This window comes from Brachycentrus maculatus, unplaced genomic scaffold, assembly GCF_059751285.1.
Source record: "Brachycentrus maculatus isolate JH-2025_06_01 unplaced genomic scaffold, ASM5975128v1 h1tg000602l, whole genome shotgun sequence".
In the NCBI taxonomy this organism is placed as follows: Eukaryota; Metazoa; Arthropoda; class Insecta; order Trichoptera; family Brachycentridae; genus Brachycentrus; species Brachycentrus maculatus.
In genome coordinates, this window is record NW_028281341.1 from 443,996 (window position 1) to 464,703 (window position 20,708).

At 33.3% G+C, this 20,708-nt stretch overlaps 1 protein-coding gene across 2 annotated transcripts in view; it reads left to right on the forward strand.

Moving 5' to 3' along the window:
* LOC148301126 (kinesin-like protein KIF21A) overlaps nt 1–20,708 on the forward strand; it is a 139,387-nt gene that overhangs the window by 93,831 nt on the left and 24,848 nt on the right. For both annotated transcript variants that reach the window (XM_088273748.1, XM_088273749.1), the window contains exons 4-17: nt 543–785; nt 3,191–3,409; nt 4,430–4,541; nt 4,895–5,053; nt 5,140–5,342; nt 6,758–7,373; nt 8,074–8,268; nt 8,484–8,683; nt 9,255–9,495; nt 10,378–10,685; nt 11,627–11,791; nt 14,207–14,379; nt 14,892–15,200; nt 16,226–16,438. In XM_088273748.1, coding sequence (XP_088129874.1) covers nt 543–785; nt 3,191–3,409; nt 4,430–4,541; nt 4,895–5,053; nt 5,140–5,342; nt 6,758–7,373; nt 8,074–8,268; nt 8,484–8,683; nt 9,255–9,495; nt 10,378–10,685; nt 11,627–11,791; nt 14,207–14,379; nt 14,892–15,200; nt 16,226–16,438 — 3,356 coding nt within the window. The remainder of the gene's footprint in view (nt 1–542; nt 786–3,190; nt 3,410–4,429; nt 4,542–4,894; nt 5,054–5,139; nt 5,343–6,757; nt 7,374–8,073; nt 8,269–8,483; nt 8,684–9,254; nt 9,496–10,377; nt 10,686–11,626; nt 11,792–14,206; nt 14,380–14,891; nt 15,201–16,225; nt 16,439–20,708) is intronic.

Consider the following 20,708-nt stretch of genomic DNA (forward strand, 5'->3'; position numbering starts at 1 on the left):
GTTTTACCGAAATGGCAGCGACATCTGTTGAACGTAATAGCAATATACGCAATACTAAATACCGATCTTGAATAAAAGTTTTAAAATGTTTGATGAGATGCCTGAATATATGAAGAATGAAGAGTTTAAATAACATTTTGAGTGTGTCCAAATACTTGTTCAAGAATTTGAGTAGTGTGCTTGTCAACCATGGGTAGAATTGGTGAATGTTACACGTGTGTCAAGTGATCACTTAAACCAGCCTATGACGGTCGTTAGCCCTGTAAATGCCAAGACTTCCATATTCTTCTATGTTGAGATGTCATAAAATAATATGAGTTAAAATAAATTTAAAAAGACATGTTATGTTTATTGTAAGAAGATAACATGTTAATATATATTTAAAGTAAGTGTAATTATTTGTTTGTGCACTGAATGCAATATGAGCTAACTTAAGAAATAAAAAAATAAAAAATAACAAGAAATAAAATCAACTGTTTCTAGAAACTAAAAAGTTTCACTTCTAACATGTTAGAGTCTCATGCATATTTTTTTCATTCCAGACTGGTTCCGGTAAAACGTACACGATGGGGACCGCCTTTGATGTGGAGCTGATCAAGGAGCAGATGGGCATCATCCCCCGCGCCATCCACGACCTGTTCCGGGGCATTGACGAAAGGGGACGGGAGGCCAGGGCCAAGGGTCTCATCCCCCCGGAATTCAAAGTCGTGGCACAGTTCATGGAGCTATATAATGAGGATATCATCGACCTCTTTGATCCCGCCCGAGACGCATACGGCTCCAAGGTAATAATGATTATTGGGAATTTAGTACTACTACTATTACTTCTACTACCATCACGCTCTCTCAATCCAGGGGTAGGCAGAGCCAACACCCCGCTCTTCTGTCCTGACTTACACTCCTGGCTTCCTTCACGTCCATACATCTATTCATACATCGCTCACTCCTTTCAACAACGTCATATATCAAAATTGTCAATTTTCAGTTGTGCATGTTTTCGGAATGCCGAGAAAATGTACTTTATCCCAGCAAAAGCGGCATATTTTTAACTTAATATTTACCCGCTACAGGGCAGAAAGTGTTGTTTTTGCATTTTGAAGAAAAGGTATTGTTTAATTTTTTTTTTTAAAATACTTTATATAATATAATATTTTTCAAATGGAGAAAAAACATTCAGGTTTTTCCTAAAAAGATTTGTTGCACAGTAAAAAGTTCAATAAGTGGCTTGATATTTATTTTTAATACATTTCTTTATTTTATTAAACATTATAAACGATCTCCTGAAAAATTAAGTCTTTTGATATATGACGTTGTTGAAAGGAGCTAGCGACATGTCCTTGGGTTAAGTAGTCTTTTGACATGATCAGATTTAAGGTTCTTTCTGATTGGTTATTTCAAGTCTTTTTTGGCCATCCTAGTTCTGTTTTCCCGTTCACATTTACCAAATATTTTTTATTTGTCATTCTCTCACTATCCATGAATTATTTCTTAATTATTTTTTTTTTGTTTTTCCCAAGGGGTTTAAGATAAATATAAGTGATTATCACTCTTTTTTGTTTTAATATCACCCTGGACTGGTACAATAAGCGCAAGACCTTAACACCAAGATCACGTTGCCTTCATGCAATGAAGGATCATGATAACACTGTGCCGATACAATGCAGTGCCCTACGCACCATTGCATGCAAATAAGGGTTAGAAGAAGACAATTAGCTTATATCGTAGTGTATATTGCATTATATAATATACACATAAACATGGCCTAGCAGGATTTTTGTTTATCTTTAAAATAAATAACTTAAAACATGTACCATGAAATAATGAGATGTGAAATGGAAGCAAAAAACTATAAATAATAATTTTTAAACAATTCCGACAAATTTTTTAAAATGAAATTCACACAGATTGATTTAAATAGTTTTGAAAATTTCATATAAATTTATGTATTATGCTCATATTTGCTTTAACTACTTATGTATTTTACATACAGGTGCTTTACAATGTGCTTGAACTGTATATAATATTATGCACACCCACATAACTGCAATGGCATTTACACGCAGCTCAATAAACCCATTAATAAAATAATATTATTAATTACCTGCCATTATCCACACTACTTTCATTATACATCTATCTACTCTGGTCTAAAATTTCCATGTAATGAATGCTGCAAAATATGGCTACAAGAAATTGTAACCATTTTCCATGATAAATTAATAAATATGTAGGAAAAGGAATATAAAATACTCAAAATCATATCTCGGGATAGCTTTTTAGCTTATAAACTGTAAGCTGAAAATAATCTTGAAATTCTAAATAAAGCGGATTGTAAATTTTTGTGCTTACGGGTGTACTTTTTTGTACCTAAACATATGGCATACTGCTTGTTGTGTTTGTGCAATAATATAGCGGATGTATGATGTACGTTCGTATGGAAAGGGCGGTCAAAATTTTCGATAATGATATGATAAATATATATTTTTTTAACTGTATAAAATTTAAAAAAACTTAGTTTTAACCACTTTTTTATTAACAGAAGAAAATACTCTCACCAAAAACTTCCACACACTCCGTAAAAATCCTAAATGTTATTTTTATTATTAATTGCATAGCAACCCCAAATAACAACTAATGGAATTACCCAAAAAACCCTCATGATGACAAGGTTCTTGTCGAAACTGGTAGGTTAAATTGTATTAATAAAAAAGTTTTTAAAACTAAGTTTATAAAGTTTATAAAATGTGCTACAAAGTATCTGCCAAAATTTTTTTTTTTTTAAACCTCGTCTATGTTTCTCGGCGTGTCAAGTAGGCAGAGTCTGGAAGGGGGAAAAGTGGAGTTGCATTCTTTTTGGTCCTCATGGGCTGGAGCATGGCCATGATGTTGATCAGGACACCTCCCTGACCGATGGTCATGCTGGAGAGCAGTTTATTGAGCTCCTCTTCTTCTTTTAAGCATCCACTTGTTTACGAGTGATTTTATATCGAGCTCCTCATCACTGTGGATAACCTAAAACTAATAATTTCTCACAAATGGTATGGTTGATTAAAATAAATTGCTTACAGCATAACAAAAAACCTGCTCTCGTATTGTGAATTGTACTCGTTTTAAAATTTAAGTAATTTACAGATGTCTGTTTTTTTGTTAGTTTGTGGTAAAAAATATAGCCAAACCAAACACATTTCAGACTGGGGGTCGTGTCAAGATCCACGAGGATGCGAATGGGAGCATCAGGGTCTCCGGCGTGACCCTGAAGCCCGTGGGGACTGTTGCGGAGGCGATGCAATGCCTGAGGCTGGGGGCTCTGTCCAGAACCACGGCCGCCACGGGAATGAACACACATTCTAGTCGGAGTCACGCAGTCTTCACCCTGCATATCAAGCAGCAGCGGCTTGTGAGAGTTGAGGTTTGTTTAACATATATGCATACGTAAGATATCAAAATATATGCATACGTAAGATATCATATCACTCACTCCTTTCAAGAACGTCATAAATCAAAAATCGACAATTTTCAGTTGTGCACGTTTTCGGAATGCCCAGAAAATGTACTATATCCCAGCGAAAGAGGCATATTTTCAACTTTATATTTACCTTCTACAGGGCAGAAAGTGTTGTTTTTGCATTTTTGAAGAAAAGGTTTTGTTTAATTTTTTTTTTAAATACTAAATATTTTTCAAATGGAGAAAAAAACCTTCAGGTTTTACCCAAAATGATCTGTTGCACAGTTAAAAGTTCTGTAAGTGGCTTGCTATTTATTTTTAATACATTTCATTATATTTTTAACTTTAAAAATGATCTCCAGAAAAATCAAGTTTTTTGATTTATGACGTTCTTGAAAGGAGTGAGCGATATATGCATACGTAAGATATCTTTTCAAAATTGTCTGTTTATGAATAAATGTGTATTCACAACATTTTGAGTGTGTCCTAATACGAATCTGGGTTTTCTCCTTGATAGAGTTTTTATAGATTTTTACTTTTTTGTGACATTTACACAAATAAAGTAGAATATGGAATTCTGGGTATTGTCAGTCAGGTATTTTCAGGGCTCATGACCTATCATAGCCTGGTTTGATTGATCACTTTATGTATGAGTAAAATTCACTGTTCTACCCATGATTGACAACCACACTTCTCAAATTTTGAGATTTCTGGAACATACTACGAGACACCTGAATATTAAATAAATTGGCAATCAAAGGATACAACTTCTGAAATTTAAGAAGTGTGATTGTCAATCATGGGTAGAATGGTTAATGTTACACTTGTATAAAATTATCACTTAAACCAGCAGCTTAATAGCTGTACAAGGTAAATACGAACTTGGTCTTGGATAACGAGTCTAGGTTGGTCATCTAGAAATAATCACGTAATATACATTTATTCTATACGAATATTTTATTAATAATTTTAATTATTTTCTAGGATCTTGATGGAGAAACTGAAAACAATGGTGATACAACAACTGAATTCGAAACACTTTCAGCTAAATTTCATTTTGTTGATTTAGCCGGTTCGGAAAGACTTAAAAGAACAGGTAAAATATTTTATTTTTGTTTTTATCATACTATATATATAAAATATTTTGTTCGCCTCCGTAGTGTAATGGTCAGCACGCTCGGCTACCGTTCTAGAGGTCCCGGGTTCGATTCCCAGGGGGGGTAAAATAAATATAAGTGATTTTTTTCACTGTACTATTTATTCAATATTACCCTGGACTGGTACCTGAAGCGGAGGGCTGATCACCTTTCCTTCATGGTTAACGATCAAGATAACACTGCGTTTGTATTACGCAGTGCCCTATGCACCATTGGGGTGCGGATAAGGGTTTTTAAAAAATTATCAAATATTTTACTTTTTTATTTATTTCTCTATGTTGTTATTTTCTAGGTGCTACTGGTGATCGCGCAAAGGAAGGTATTTCAATAAATTGCGGCTTATTAGCTTTAGGTAACGTAATCTCGGCTCTAGGGGATAAGTCAAAGAAGGTGTCTCACGTACCTTACAGGGATTCAAAACTGACGAGGCTGCTTCAAGACTCTCTTGGAGGTAAATTATCTATTTAATCGTGCACTGTCATTGCCTAAACATTGTTTATGTTTGGTTTTACTAACCCTATTGTTTTACGAAAACAGGAAACAGCCAAACCGTGATGATCGCGTGCATTTCTCCCAGCGACAGAGACTTCATGGAAACCTTGAATACTCTGAAATACGCCAACAGAGCGAGAAATATTAAGAATAAGATTGTTGTTAATCAAGACAAGAGTTCGAGGACAATATCATTGCTGAGACAAGAAATTGCCCAGTTGCAATTAGAGCTTTTGGAATTCAAGCAGGTAATACAATATTTCGTAGTCGTACAGGAGAAAGCGACCAACTACCAAAATGTAAAATTTTCAGGAGGGCCATTTAAGTCACTTTTGCTTGGCAAGAAAATAAACACCAATGCAGTTAGTCATTTTTAACAAGTCAATATATTATACTTCCAAGTTTAAAATCGTTTGGGATTTTTTCAGGGCAATATTAAGCTTGTAAGATATCAAATAGTCAATGATTACGTTTTTGTAAAACAAAACAATGCACTTGGTCACTTTCTCCTGTATGAATATGATTTATTTATTTATTTCATAGATACATAAATGTTTTATACTATATGTATTACGGCTCTTTAGGCATGGCCTGTGTTGAGCCGAAATACTTACATGATAATACATTTTTTTTTGTTTTTATTATTATTAGTTTTTTTATTATTATATTATATACATTATTTACATTACAGCGTCTGCCTCCGTAGTGTAATGGTCAGCACGCTCGGCTACCGTTCTGGAGGTCCCGGGTTCGATTCCCAAGGGGGGTAAAATAAATATAAGTGATTTTTCCACTGTAATATTTATTCAATATTACCATGGACTGGTACCTGAAGCAGAGGGCTGATCACCTTTCCTTCATGTGTAAACAATCAAGATAACACTGCGTTAATATGACACAGTGCCCTATGCACCATTGGGGTGCGGATAAGGGTTTTTTATTATTATTATATGCATTACATACAAAAGATACAATAACAATTTAGAGTATAAAAGTTTTACAATAAAATAATTATATCTGGACGTTAATTAAATCACTTTCTACCTTGTCCTTTCCAACGAGAAGCAACCATCGACAGACACTGTTCTTAAAGACATGATCACCTCTGGAATTCTTAATGGTTTTCGGGCATATCAATATAAATATGAATATGTTTATATATTGTATTGTACATTGGAAGAATGGCAGTGATTTTTTCTTCTGATTGTGACTTGGTGAACTAACAAGGTGATGGATTCATTGATCAATTATCTTATTGATTTACCACAAGGAGATCGTTGGCATTCATCTGATGAATACACCAGATTGAATTTTTTGAAGAAATTTAATATTAATCTGTGATTTCATACTCTGAATTTTATTTTATCGCTTATTTTTTAACATTTATTTTAATTTGACATCTTTTCCTTGATTTTCTATTTTTTATCTTTATTTCTACCTATATTTCTTGTTTAAAATTATTACAATTAGCTTTTTAATTTATTTTTTATTGTAAACTCACATACAGGCTATGCATATGTGGGATTTTCATTTATGTTTGAAATAAATATGAATGAATGTACATGCCACGAAATATAAACAAAACATTAATATTTCTATATTCTTCATACACATTACAATTTTTAAAAGCAATTTTGTTGTTTATGATATATTTTCCTTGCAGGGTAAACGAATAGTGTCTGAGAATGGCGAAGAAGGCATCAATGACATGTTTCATGAAAATACAGTTCTTCAAACGGAACTTAACAATTTGCGGACTAGGGTCAAGGCAATGCAGGGAACCATAGATCAATTATCGCAAAAGAACAGCGAACTGCTCGCGGAGAGAGCCGTAGCATCTTGGATCAGGGCGGAAGGCGAAAATGGCACGGAGACTGGAGTCACAGAAATGATACAGAAATACCACAGGGAAATCGAGGATCTGAGAGCCAAATTACTAGAGGCCAACACTATGTACGAAATGCTTAGGAAAACTAATGTGACGACAGCCAGAAATAGCAACATGAGCAAAAGTTTGATTCTCAGCCCTGATGTTTCTCTGTTGGACACCTCCTCCACTGTTTTGAACACGGCTAAAAGACAATTGTACAAAGAAAAGGAACTACTCGCCAGGTCCATGGGCGAAATGGAATTCAATAGGAAGATGAGTCACAGCACTCTGGCTAGCGGTATCGGGGAAATAGGAGTCAGAGAAGGTGCTGAAGGGATGAGTGGAGGAGAGAGTGGGGAATCCGGGGAGGAGTCTGACTCGGAAGATGACACGGATTCCGAAAATAAAGGTAAAATAAACCCACCAAAATGGTTTATTTTATATGTTGAATATCATGCTGTGCTTCTTTCCAATAGTAGAGAAAACCTGCAGGCGCTGGTGACAAAGATTTAAGGCGTTTATTGAGTTCAAGGAAAGTGATTTGCCAATGAATATTGACAAATCCAAAGTCATGGTTTTTGAAAGAGATGAATGTAGATCTGGGTGTAAAATAGTAGTAAATGAAGAAATTTTGACAGGCAGATGATTTTGTATATTTGAGAAGTATGTTTTCTAGGAATGGAAAGATTGATAATTATTTATAAATGAGAGTTAATGCTGGCAACAGAGTAATGATGCGCTGAAATCATTTGTTGCAAGAAAAAATTAAGAAAGGTTTGTTCAGATGGTTTTGGCGTGTGGAACGAATTATTGAAAAGAAACAAAGTAAAACCAATTTATGAGTCGACCTTTTTGGAAATAGGAGCAGAGAAAGACTGTGGAAAACTTGGCATGGTCAAGTATTTCAAATACTTGGGCATAGTCAGGTCAGGAGTCGTAATAATCAGCGGGCATGTATGAGGAGACTCATAAATGTGGAAAAGAAGAGGATTGTTTGCAAAGACAGAGTGGTGTAGCATTCTATTCTCTCTGCCCAACCCTGCAGAGAAAGCCGCGATGGTTAGTTATATCTATTGCTCCCCTTAAATCTATTTTTTATATCGTTTTAGTGGTAGCTCTGTTGGGGGCGGAATTGGCAAATCTTAGTGGAGACATCGACACTAAACAGCGGCTGATTGAGGAACTAGAACTATCTCAGAGGAGACTGCATTCCATGAGGCGACACTATGAAGATAAGCTGATGGCCCTGCACACTCAGATCAAGCTGACTCAGGAAGAGAGAGATAAAGTCCTAGCATCATATGGTAAATGAATAAAAAACAACTTATTTAGAAGATTTTTTTTTATATTTATGACATATTTATTAGCATATTTTATGGAAAAATATATTAATTTATGAGAGTCAATAATGTTTAAAGTTTATCAATTGTAAAGTTATTATATGGATTGATATGGGTCAATTAAATGAATATCTATGTTGAGATGTGTATAAAAACTACATAATTGTTTATTATTCCAGGCAACCAAATGTCTCAACCCACGGAGAAGGTGAAGCGTGTGAAAGACGAGTACGAGAGGAAGTTGACCGATATGCAGAGGGAAATGAAGAGACTTCAGGCTGCGCAGAAGGAGCACACCAAGCTGCTGAGAGCGCAGGCGTCCTGTGACAACCAGATCAGGTCCATGAAGAACGAACTCGCTGATATGAAGAGAAATAGGGTGAGGGAACTTCTAGTTAACATACAGTAAAACCCCTATTTATTTAATATCACCCTGGACTGGTACAAGAAGCGCAAGGCTGATCACCTTGCCTTCATGCAATTAACAATCAAGATTCAATTCAATTCGATTTAATTTATTCAAAAATTAATACATACATTACAAACAAACATTTAAGGCGTATACATTAAAATATAAAGTAAATAGTAAGCAAGAAGACTCTTGTTAAAGATGTAAAAGAACGCTTCGAAATACTTTTCAACATATCGGTAGCCTATAGTACATATTATGATAATACTGTATCACTACGATGCAGTGCCCTATGCATCATTGGGTGTGGATAAGGGTAAAAAAAAAACCTATTTCACATTTTGTAAGGAGCGGAAAATTAAATCTAAATTATTTTTTGATATCTCAACATAGATGAAGAAGAATATGGAAGTCATTTACAGGGCTTACGACCATCATAGGCTTGGTTAATTTATCACTTTATACGGGTGTAACATTCACCAATTCTACCCACGATTGACAACCGTGAAATGTTTTTAAAGATATTTTGTTTATTGGATAGGTCAAATTGCTTCACAAGATGAAGGAAGAATCCGCCAGACACAAGCAGACGGAGGGGATCAGGAACCGGGAGATCGCCCAACTGAGGAAAGAGTCCCGCAAGAACGCCAACACCATCAAGTCCCTGGAGGCCGAGAAGAGGCTCAAGGAGCAGGTCCTGAAGAGGAAGCAGGAAGAGGTCACGGCCCTGAGGAAGGGAAATAGGCAGACTATGAGCAATAAGGTCGCGGGGCGACGACCAGGTAAAATAATTTCGACCTAATCCCTTTAATTACTTTTCATTCCCTACAGCAATGAAACTTGTTCGATTTCAGTGCCGTGTCTTTCGCAATAAAAAAAATCATACTGATATATCGCTCACTCCTTTCAACAACGTCATATATCGAAAATCGTCATTTTTCAGTTGTGCATGTTTTCGAAATACCCATAAAATGTACTATATCTCAGCGAAAGCGGCATATTTTTAACATAATATTTACCCGCTACAAGGCAGAAAGTGTTGTTTTCGCATTTTTAAGAAAAGGTATTGTTCAATTATTTTTTCAAATATACTAAATATTTTTCAAATGGAGAAAAAACATCCAAGTTTTACCTTAAAAGATTTGTTGCACAGTAATAAATTCAATAAGTGGCTTGATATTTATTTTTAATACATTTTATTATATTTTTAAACTTTAAAAACGATCTCCTGAAAAATCTAATTTTTTGATAAATGACGTTGAAAGGAGTGAGCGATATGTATACCACCTCTCATAAGCTGCTTTAAGTAATCACTTTATACACTTGTGACATTCAACATTCTACCCATTATTGACACCCACACTTCTCAAATTTCTAAAGTTTTATTTATCCTTCAATTGACTCAAATAATGGGTCAAAATATAAGTTTTTAAAGCATCTCCTACAACAACAATTTGGAAAAAATCTTACTTATATTTTATGAACTTATATTTTATGAACGTCGTCTCTAAATCGCTAAAATAAAAAATAAAATTCAACCATAGACGGCTCCAAAAACTTGCACGTAAAAGAAGTTACCAAATTTGATGATTTATAAAATAAAAACAACATGTTTTACATACATTGTTTTCTCCTTAAAATATTCAATATTTTTTTTATAACAGAAAAAGGTTTCTCTCCAAAATCTGCTAAGAGCAAATGGCACAACATAGAAAAGAACATCAGCAAGGTGGCACTGAACAAGCAGGCCATCGGCGACCTGGAGAGAGACATGGAGAGGCACCTCGCCGAAAGGGAGTTCCTCGGCAAGGAGATGGAAAGGCTCAAACAGCGAAGGAACCAAGCCGTGATGAATAGATTCGACACTATAGATATTGATAACGAACTGGATACGGTCAAATCTAATATAGAGTATCTGCAAGACAGCATCGCGGAGACACAACATCAGATCATGCAAATGGAAGAAACCAAGGTTAGTTTTTTTAATTTTTTTTATTTAATAAATGTGTTTTTATTATTTACAAAAATACTTCAATTTCATACTATTTCTATGAGCCTGAGTGGCTTATTATTAGAGATAGGTATCAAATTATGGTAGAGTGTGTTCGAACCGAGAAACTCTGACTCAGGAGTCCGCGACACTAACCACGGGACCACAACACGACACGAAGTTTAAAGGTTGTTTTAGTTAAAAAGGTTTTCTTCTTCTCCTTCTTACCCTGAGGGTTATGACCCTTGTCGAAACAATGAATCTTCTCCGGTTATCCCTTGGCTGTGCTGCACGAAGCGCTCCTGCTGCTGCCTTAACTTGATCAGTCTATTATGTGGAGATCTTCCTCTCCCTCTCTTCCCCTCCAGGCTACCAAACACAACCAGTCGTTCCAGGCTATCCTCATTTTCACGCGTAACGTGTCCAAAGAACTGAAAAATCCATCGTGTACAGACACTAGCCAGAGAAATTAAGAAATTGTAAATTGTAAAAAAGGTTTTACTGCAAGAAAATGAGAGATATCTATGTATGTCATGATTAAAAAAAACTTATTAACCATAACGCCGCTTCCTACCAGAGGTAGGCAGAGAGAATAGAATGCCACACTATTCTCAATGTCTCAATGCAACACAATATGAGATAGTACAATCTCTCAGAAAATTATGCGGCAATACGAAATATGATAGATGTTCAAATGGTGAAATAAGGAAAGAATGGGAGGCTGAGATCATTATTGATCAAATTATGAAGGTTTGTCGAGATAGTTTGGGCATGAATTGAATGAGTGAAGAAAAAATGGTAAAATAATTTATGAGCCGAATGTGGTAGGTAATAGAAGCAGACGAAGACTGAGGAAAACTTGGCCTGATCAAGTATTTCAAATGCTTGGGTGTGGTCATTAATTGATGTTGTTTTCATGGCAGGACACTCCGGAACAAGGCGACATTCAATCACTCATCAACCATATCCAAGATCTTGGAGAAGCGCGCTATATTTTAGACAAGCTCTACAACCTCACCATCAATCAGATGTTCGAAGCCACCCAAAAAGAAATGCAACTCAAGGACAGTCAGGCCAAATTGCAAGAGGTAGACTATTCAGTTTATTTATACTATCTAAAAATTGTCTTTTATATTTAATTTATTTGTTATTTAGACTTGTTTCTCGCATTCACTATCACTACATCACTTTAGCAAGTTATGGATCTTTAAATATAAAAGAAAAATTTTTCATTATGAACGCACATAAGATAAAATCATGATTTTTATTGATATAACAATATCAATAAAAGTCTAATATGGATGTCTGGGTATATACAAAGCTGATAGACTTCCATGTTCTTCTTCATATTAGTTGAGATCATGAACAAATTTTTTTTTTTTTTTTTTTAAGTAATGACCCGCAAAGCAAATCTATTTTAGATGCTTGTCTGCAGGTAGGATAGTAAGGATAGGGTAGGTAAATGGGAAAAATACATCACAAACCAATTGAAACCAGACCAATTGAAAATAAATCTTTCTTGAATTCGTTTTGCAATTGGCGGGAATCAACGGGCGACGCCAGTTTCGCAGTCGAGCGTCTACCCAACTACGCCACGGCGCCTGTAATACATATGTAGATATTTTACAGGATTTTTTTCGCTAATAATGGATTTTTACTTTATATACTGCATTCCAACGTAGTTTTCAGCTCCATAAATGTAGATTTCTTTATATAATGTTTCTGAAATATACGACTGATTACCTTAACATCACATAATTAATGATCTAAATCGGTGTCTATTCAGTATAATAATTAAAATAGTCAAAACTTATGTGATGATATTTTATGTTGATATCGTAGCCGATTTCCAAACATCTTTATAATGTAGACAAATTTTTCATTCTTTACAAAACATTTAATAGTTGCCTAAGAAAATTCTCCTTGCCTGTTAAGTAGGTACTAGGATATATGGCATATTTATCTTTAAAATGATAATGAATTTGTACAGTAAAGAATAAATAAATGTATTTTATAAAATAAAACAACTTTGTTTTAACCACTTTTATTGGTACACTTTTTCCAACCGGTTTCAAAAAGAACCTTGTCATCATCTGGGTTTATGTACTAATTCTAAAACATTGAAATACTCGTAGTTAGGTTATAGATAATTACCCTTCCCTTACGATACCAAAAACTTCCATGCACTCCGTACACCATATGAAAATGTGATTTAAAAAACTGGAAAATACTCCTAAATGTTTGCTTTCATCAATAAAACAAAATATTTATTAGTTGCCTAAGAAAATTCTCCTTGCCTGTTATGTAAGGATATATCGCTCGCTCCTTTCAAGAACGTCATAAATCAAAAATCATCAATTTTCAGTTGTGCATGTTTTCGGAATGCCCAGAAAATGTACTATATCCCAGGAAAAGAGTCATATTTTTAACTTAATATTTACCCGCTACAGGGCGGGAAGTGTTGTTTTTAAATTTTGAAGAAAAGGTATTGTTTAATTATTTTTTTAAATATACTTGATATTTTCAAATGGAGAAAAAACCTTCAGGTTTTACTTAAAAAGATGTGTTGCAAAGTAAAACGTTCTATAAGTGGCTTGATATTTATTTTTAATACATTGTATTATATTTTTAAACTTAAAAAACGTTCTCCTGAAAAATCAAGTTTTTTGATTTATGACGTTCTTGAAAGGAGTGAGCGATATGGCACATTTAGTTTATATATCTTTAAAATGATAGTGAATGTGTACAATAATAAATTAATGAGATTGATCCCTTGAAACAATACAATAGATATGTACAATGAATTCAATATCTTATATCAATCAAGATTTGTCACATGGTTCATTTACTTTTCTTATTCTTCATGTCATATTTTCTAAATAACACCCCGCTAAACCTGATATACAGACAATTCTGGATGTATTTAAAGGTCGATATGAATTTTTTTTTTCAAAAAAGAAGAAGGGAAAAGTTTATTTTATTTTTATTTATTGCTTTTGTCTGATTATGAAAATTCCATACAAGGATTTATAGTACTGTTTTGTTATTTTTTTTGCAGATCTTTACGCTTACATCACACCTCTTGCATTAAAAATACTTTTTAAATATCTTATATAATTTTAAACTTTGTATTTTTATAAAAAATATATTTTATATATTTATCAATACGTCGTTTAATTTACTTTTTTATTATTTCATCATTGTATTGTCGTGTAATATATGTAATCTATTATAAAACGTAAGTGAATATGTTTCATGTATTTATCTCTATATAACAAGAGGTGTGTTGTTTATGAAATAAAATGCGTTTTTTATTTTGCTTATAATTTGCCATAACATATATATATTTTTTTTTACGTTTAATAATATATGGTTTATTTATTTGTTGTTTGTATGCTTAATAAAAAATTCTTAAGCACTCTTTTTATTTGTCTTTTGAAATTAATATTTTAATAACTGGACTTTCAATTTAACAATTATTAAAATTAATTTTTAATTTTTAGATACAATCCGAAAGTGGTCACCAACAAACCGTGCTGAGGCAAATGTTAGCAGAGAAAAACAACAGCGATTTGTTGGGTATCCTTCCAACTACGTCATCTGGTTCAACGATATGTTATAATAATAACGAAATCAGTTCCGGGACGTCTACTCGGTCTGTTTCGCCTGTTGACAGGTATAGATGATGTCTAAACTTTTAGTCCTTTTAGCTTAAAAACATCTTAAAAACAGCTTAAAAATATCTCCGTAGTGTAATGGTCAGCACGCTCGGCTGCCGTTCTGGAGGTCCCGGGTTTGATTCCCAGGGAGGAGTTAAATGAATAAAAGTGATTTTTTTCTGATTCTCTTGAAATTCTGATCTATACAATGTTTTTTGGCTCTCTACCAACAGTATGTTAAAGATGCTGTTACACGTTTACCGCAAACAATTTTTTAATATTATCTGTTTGTAATGTGGTCATAAAATTAACTGTTTTTGACAAAATTGCACTTTATTAACTACAAGAGTTCCATGATTTTTCAAAACTATCGTACATATATTTAAAAAAATTAATGTATGTTTTAAAGATTTTATTTTATCCTTTTATAATTTTCGTGTCAGTCTTACCATTTATCATAAAAATTACATACCATGTATTTGAAATTGTGTAAGAATTTTTTAAGAAGTACTTTTTTGTTTTTTTCTAGCTCTCTAGTCCAACTGAAGGCCCAGTATGCCATGCAGCAGAACGGCCAACTAAACCAGCTGGAGGACCTACTCGGGGGCTCTTCGTTCCCAGTCACGAGCCTCCCGGAGAGAAGCCCTCCACAGGGTCAGTCCTTCGAAAGGAACGCCCCCAACCGAGGGTCCGTACGGCTCCGAGAGATCGGAGTTTTCGGCAAGGGGGAGAAGGACAACGGAGTCTCCACTGCCATGACACAGTCGATGGGGGGAGAGATAGAGACTCCGCGAGGCCAAGCCCTGGCCAGGGTGCCCAGCGCACCTGGGTCTCTCAGGTAACAATTTCTTTTGATAATCAAAAGATTTCTTTGAAGATGAGTAAGAGTTCTATTAATTCAACACCTTTATTGGCACAGAATATATATCTGAATACGTATACTTTAAATGGTTAACTTTATTCATTTAATTAGCCCTTAATAATATATACATTTATCACTTAATAATGACATCATTAATAAATATTGACTCTTGATACTACATGATTACATAATGTCATTAAGGGATACTATCGCCTGTTTTTTGTTTTCTGTAAGTGCAAAAATCTGACTTTGATTATTTTTTTCCATTATTTATTTAGCAGTCACTTTGTTGTGATAAATATCATTTTAATTGAAAGTTAACGTGGTAAATATCACTTTTTATTACTAGCATACTGACAAAATATAATATGTATCCACCAATCACTATAGGTATTTAACGTAAAATTTCTATACTGTTTTTTTTTATTAGAATTATCGCTTCTTATGCATTTGTCATATCGCTCACTCCTTTCAAGAACGTCATAAATCAAAAAACTTGATTTATCAGGGTTTTTTCTCCATTTGAAAAATATTTAGGATATTTAAAAAAATAATTAAACAATATATTTTTTTCGAAATGCAAAAACAACACTTTCTACCCTGTAGCGGGTAAATATTAAGTTGAAAATATGCCTCTTTTGCTGGGATATAGTACATTTTCTGGGCATTCCGAAAACATGCACAACTGAAAATTGATGATTTTTTATTTATGACGTTCTTGAAAGGAGTGAGCGATATCTGTTGTTGTTTCTCTTATGTCTCAATGTTTCAATTTTGCTAAGCTTTTGCATAAGCTGCCATAGATTATCAAACCGTGTCAATCATAATTTTTTATTATGATATATGTATGTTACATGTCAACTAGAGTATTATTTTAGAAAGTTCCACATTATCTTGTCTCCGTGTAGATTGGTTCGCTTACTCGATTTCACTGTATTACCCATTGTGCCGCACATACGAACACCACATCCATGTAGCACTTTGTTTTGTGTCTACACCAGAGGTCTGATGCCACAGCGAAGTCTGTCATCCTCGGAGAATACGTCCAATGACATGGCGCGACCGTCGCCATTCCTAATGAGAAAGACATACTATAACATGAACAACTCGGATATTCCGTCCCTAATATCCCCGAGAACCACTCGGAGGACGTTCCCCGACCGGCCCGGAAGCTTTACCATGCAGCATCCACTTATAGGCAAACCGGGATCCATGTAAGTCACTTTAAAACATTCACCCACACAAATTTAGTTTTTAGCAACTCACTCGAAGCTATTGAAATTAAAGATTCAAACATCAAACATCTTGACAAGTTTACCATATTGAAAACATCATGTAAAAGAGATTTGAGTAATATTCTCTTATTTTTTATTATTTAATTGGACAGGCACAGTGGTGTTGTTTGTAAAACGGGCATCTCAGGTTCAATTTGAGTCGATTGCAAAATATATTTAAATATTTATTTTTAGCCGGTCTGGTTTGTATATTTCAAGCATTTGCGCTTCCCGCTCCCCAATCTTTTCACCCTGCTGACTTCAATCTTCTATAATACAGGATTTTCAGGTTATTATTTGAAATGAAGATAAATTTTTTGATATTATAGGTGTCTTAACTTGAGATTAAAACAAAAATCATTTATATGAAAGAAGATGGAAGTTTGAGCATCCCAGGGCTTACGATCTCATTCTCAGACTTCCATTTTATTTCATGTAAATGATAGATGTTTTATCTCAAGTTGAGACACCTATTATATTGATATATCAATAAATCTAATGTCTGATTTAATAAATAGCAATGAATTATTCAATAAGTTGAACTATGAATAAAATTAGATGGTTGGCTAACCATCTTTGGCAGATACAAATACCTCTCCCCAATGATGTTGAGATTCATTTGAATGCTGTATCATAATTACAGCTTGCATAAAAGCTCCATGTAGTATTTCATGAAAATGGTGCTTTATAAATTATCCAAAATTATTATAATTAAGCTTGTACAAGCTACCCCGAAAGTGTTGTTTTAAAGTCCCTTTAGATTAATAAAATTATTAAAGCATTGATTAGTGTTAATAAATAATAAATAAATGAATAATATAAAATGAAAATTAACAGAATTTGGACGATGTTATATGCAATACATCAAAAATATACAAAAAGTCTAAGTATGTCATAAAATACTTTTTTTAAACAACAATTCTCTTTTATAATATAATGTTTTCGTATTTGATATAAATGTTCATATTTAGATTTTGGATTTTATAAGAGTTTGCAATCTTTGTTAACAATGGCTTCGATTTACTTCCTTGTGTATATTTACTTGACAATAAAAAGGATTCTGGTCAACAGTGTTCTCTGATTTCTTGGACTCTACAATATAAAACAATGTACATTCAATATCACTATCCAAAAATTAAGTGCAAATATGTTTTTGGTGTATATTAAATTTCGACGAGGTTTATTTGCAAATAATGCTTTTTCAACGAAGAGGCTTTCTTTACTTGCATGTAGCTATAATTAAGAATGCATGATTTTGATGTGTGTTTTAGACATATTTGTATTATCTTTATTCAGAAATTAATTGTTTGTTTTAATGTTTTATTTAATATTCAATTGAATGTTCTTAAATTTGTTTTTATTTGGTCATGGTGTAGTGGTTTGGACATTTGACTGCCATATGTGAGGTTCGATTCGCACCGAGAATGAGTTATTTCGTAGTAATACAAGCACATGACTCGTAGGATATTGATCTTAGGGTAAAAATACAGACAAATATCTAGGTTAAAACTTCTAGGTTATATTTTTACATGATCTATATAAATCGACCATTTTAAATATGATGACATACTCAGTTTTTGGCTGTCACATCAGGTTTTTGAGAAAATAGGAAAATATATTTATATGTATGTTGTAATGTGTAAAGTGAGGTTATAAAATTACTCTCTCGGGTCTATGGAAAATTACCATTCATGTATCAGCGATAAATCCACTCTGGTATATTTTGTCACAAGAGCACCTATCAATATACCGACAATGATGCTGGTGTACTTGGCGGTCGAGCTGGGAGGTTACATAGCTCCATGAGTGTTTCTAATGTTTCTATTTGTCAATGATATATGTTGTAAGAATACCATGAAAAAATAATGAATTTGGTCGATATTTAGTAAAAATATTGTTGATTTTGTACATACTATATAAAACGGACCATTTTTGCAAAAAAAAATTGTCAGCAATTTCAGCATACATATGAGAAAAAAATCTCAGCACTAAAACAGTTAGGGCGATTGTCCACTACCCGGAATTCGACCGTCCGGCAGTCTGGTTTTGAAAAATTAAAATGACTACGAAAGTTTAGCGTGATCGAATTTACGTGCAACGTGTTCATGACCAATCAAGAGCACCGATCCGAAAAAATATGGACAAAAGCACATGCCAATCTCATCCAATTGTCGTTTTAAAATGTTAACCTATGTGCCGAACGGTAACATTCCATGTAATTCCGTGTAGTGGACAAACGCCCTTAATGTAACTTTATTATTGCATAGGTAGGATTCATGTTTCATGGACTAGGGTTCATGTTCACATTCCATCTTATAACTATCTGGCTGCTGAGGAAGCGTTTCACAAATCTTTGATTTTTAGTCATTTCAAAATTCTGATGTGATAAGCGAACTTTGTGATAGATTTTTGATATCTTGTCTATTTAGTGGGATACACTCGTCAAACATAAAAATATAAATCATATCGGCCTCTGTTATTGTTACTAACTGGACTGGCATTTCAAATGTAAGACTGACCACTGCATTAATTCCATGTAGTTTATGCACCATTGATAGATAATGAAAAAAAAGACACAATTATTATTGGCATTACCGTGAAATCTCTGTATTTATCAATTCAATTCAATTTCAATTTCAATTTATTAAAAAAAATTATATATATACATTGCAAACAAAATATTTAAGACGTAAACTTTAAAAAGAAAACAAGAGGGCTCTTGTTAACGATGTAGAAGAATCCCGCTTTGGAAAACTCCTTCAGGCACATGAAACAGATCAATATACAATGTGATATTGTTCAACAAAGCGGAAGCTCTTACAGGCATAACCATCGGCAGTTTGGTCCTGTATATAGGAATGTGAAACAATCTATTCTGACACTGTCTTAGGTATCATTTATCCATTCTCAAGAGCTTACGACATCATCTGACATCAAAATGTGACAAATGTTGAATTAGGCAAATACAAAGGGTGACAAATACAGAGGTTCCACGGTACGCATAAAGATAATTACAGTATTGTGAATGTTGCTTCTGGCATGTTTGTGTTGGATGGAATGTTGCGCTGTGTACTGTTGTATATACCCGGAGCTTTCCGCTTCCCTGCTTATTGGATGAAACGTACTTGAGGAAATGTTGGCTATGAGTCGGCAAATTCAACATTTTTATTTTTTTCTATTTTCAGTCTCTTAACAGAGTTATCCATTACTGAGGACAAAGATTAACAGCACCGCTGAATGTATTGTGTTAGACGCTTTCCATAGCTTACCGTAGACATAATCCATTCCGTATTACACAAGTGGCCATATTATTTCATAACTCTACAGAACAAAAGATTTGTGCCAAATACATTGTGTATTTTTAATCTAACTTTGAAATATGACATAGAATACAGAATGACATAAATTATTTAATGTAATCATAGTTTTTTGTTTGTTTGTTTGTTGTAATATTTATTTTAAGCATGGATTAATCAATTAACAGTATAGGAATGTCTATATTGATTTTTTTCCAAGTCACAAAGTTACGTGTATTCCATTTTGTTTAATAAATATTTTTTAAATTTATGAGAATATGTTTTATTTAAAAAAATAATAAGAAGAATTTCAATTTCAAAACAGTGTAAAAACTTATCATTAGAAAATATAGGTGCTTGTTTCGTAAAATCTAACTAAATAAACGTAATTAATAACTAATCACAGGTTTACATATTAACAAATTAAATTAGTTTTGCATTTAAAAAATGTAAAAACTGCACAGCCTCATTTACCAGTAATATTTTTAAAAATATCTGTAAATAACTTAGTACTTGTATACTAACATCACTAATCAAATAACCTTTTTAGTTTGTAGAGTATATTACTTTTTTTATATCATAAAAAGTACTGCATGCCCTATATCAATCAATCACAAAGAATATCAGTAAATGTACTGTGGGGTAATTGCTACAACTGGCTGACTTTTATTCTGTGATTTATTAACTTTATGTACAAGTGCTTCAAAAATATATCATAATGCATTGAAATTATTTATGATACTTTTATTTTATTTTTTAATAGTATAAAACATAAAAACTGATACAGTTTTTTTGTTAATCAACATCTTTTATATATGTATGTTTATCCGTAAAATAATTACAAAATATTTTTTGTTTATAACTTCATCTAGCTGTCTGCCATAGACTCTTCTCATATTTAGTAGTATACAGCA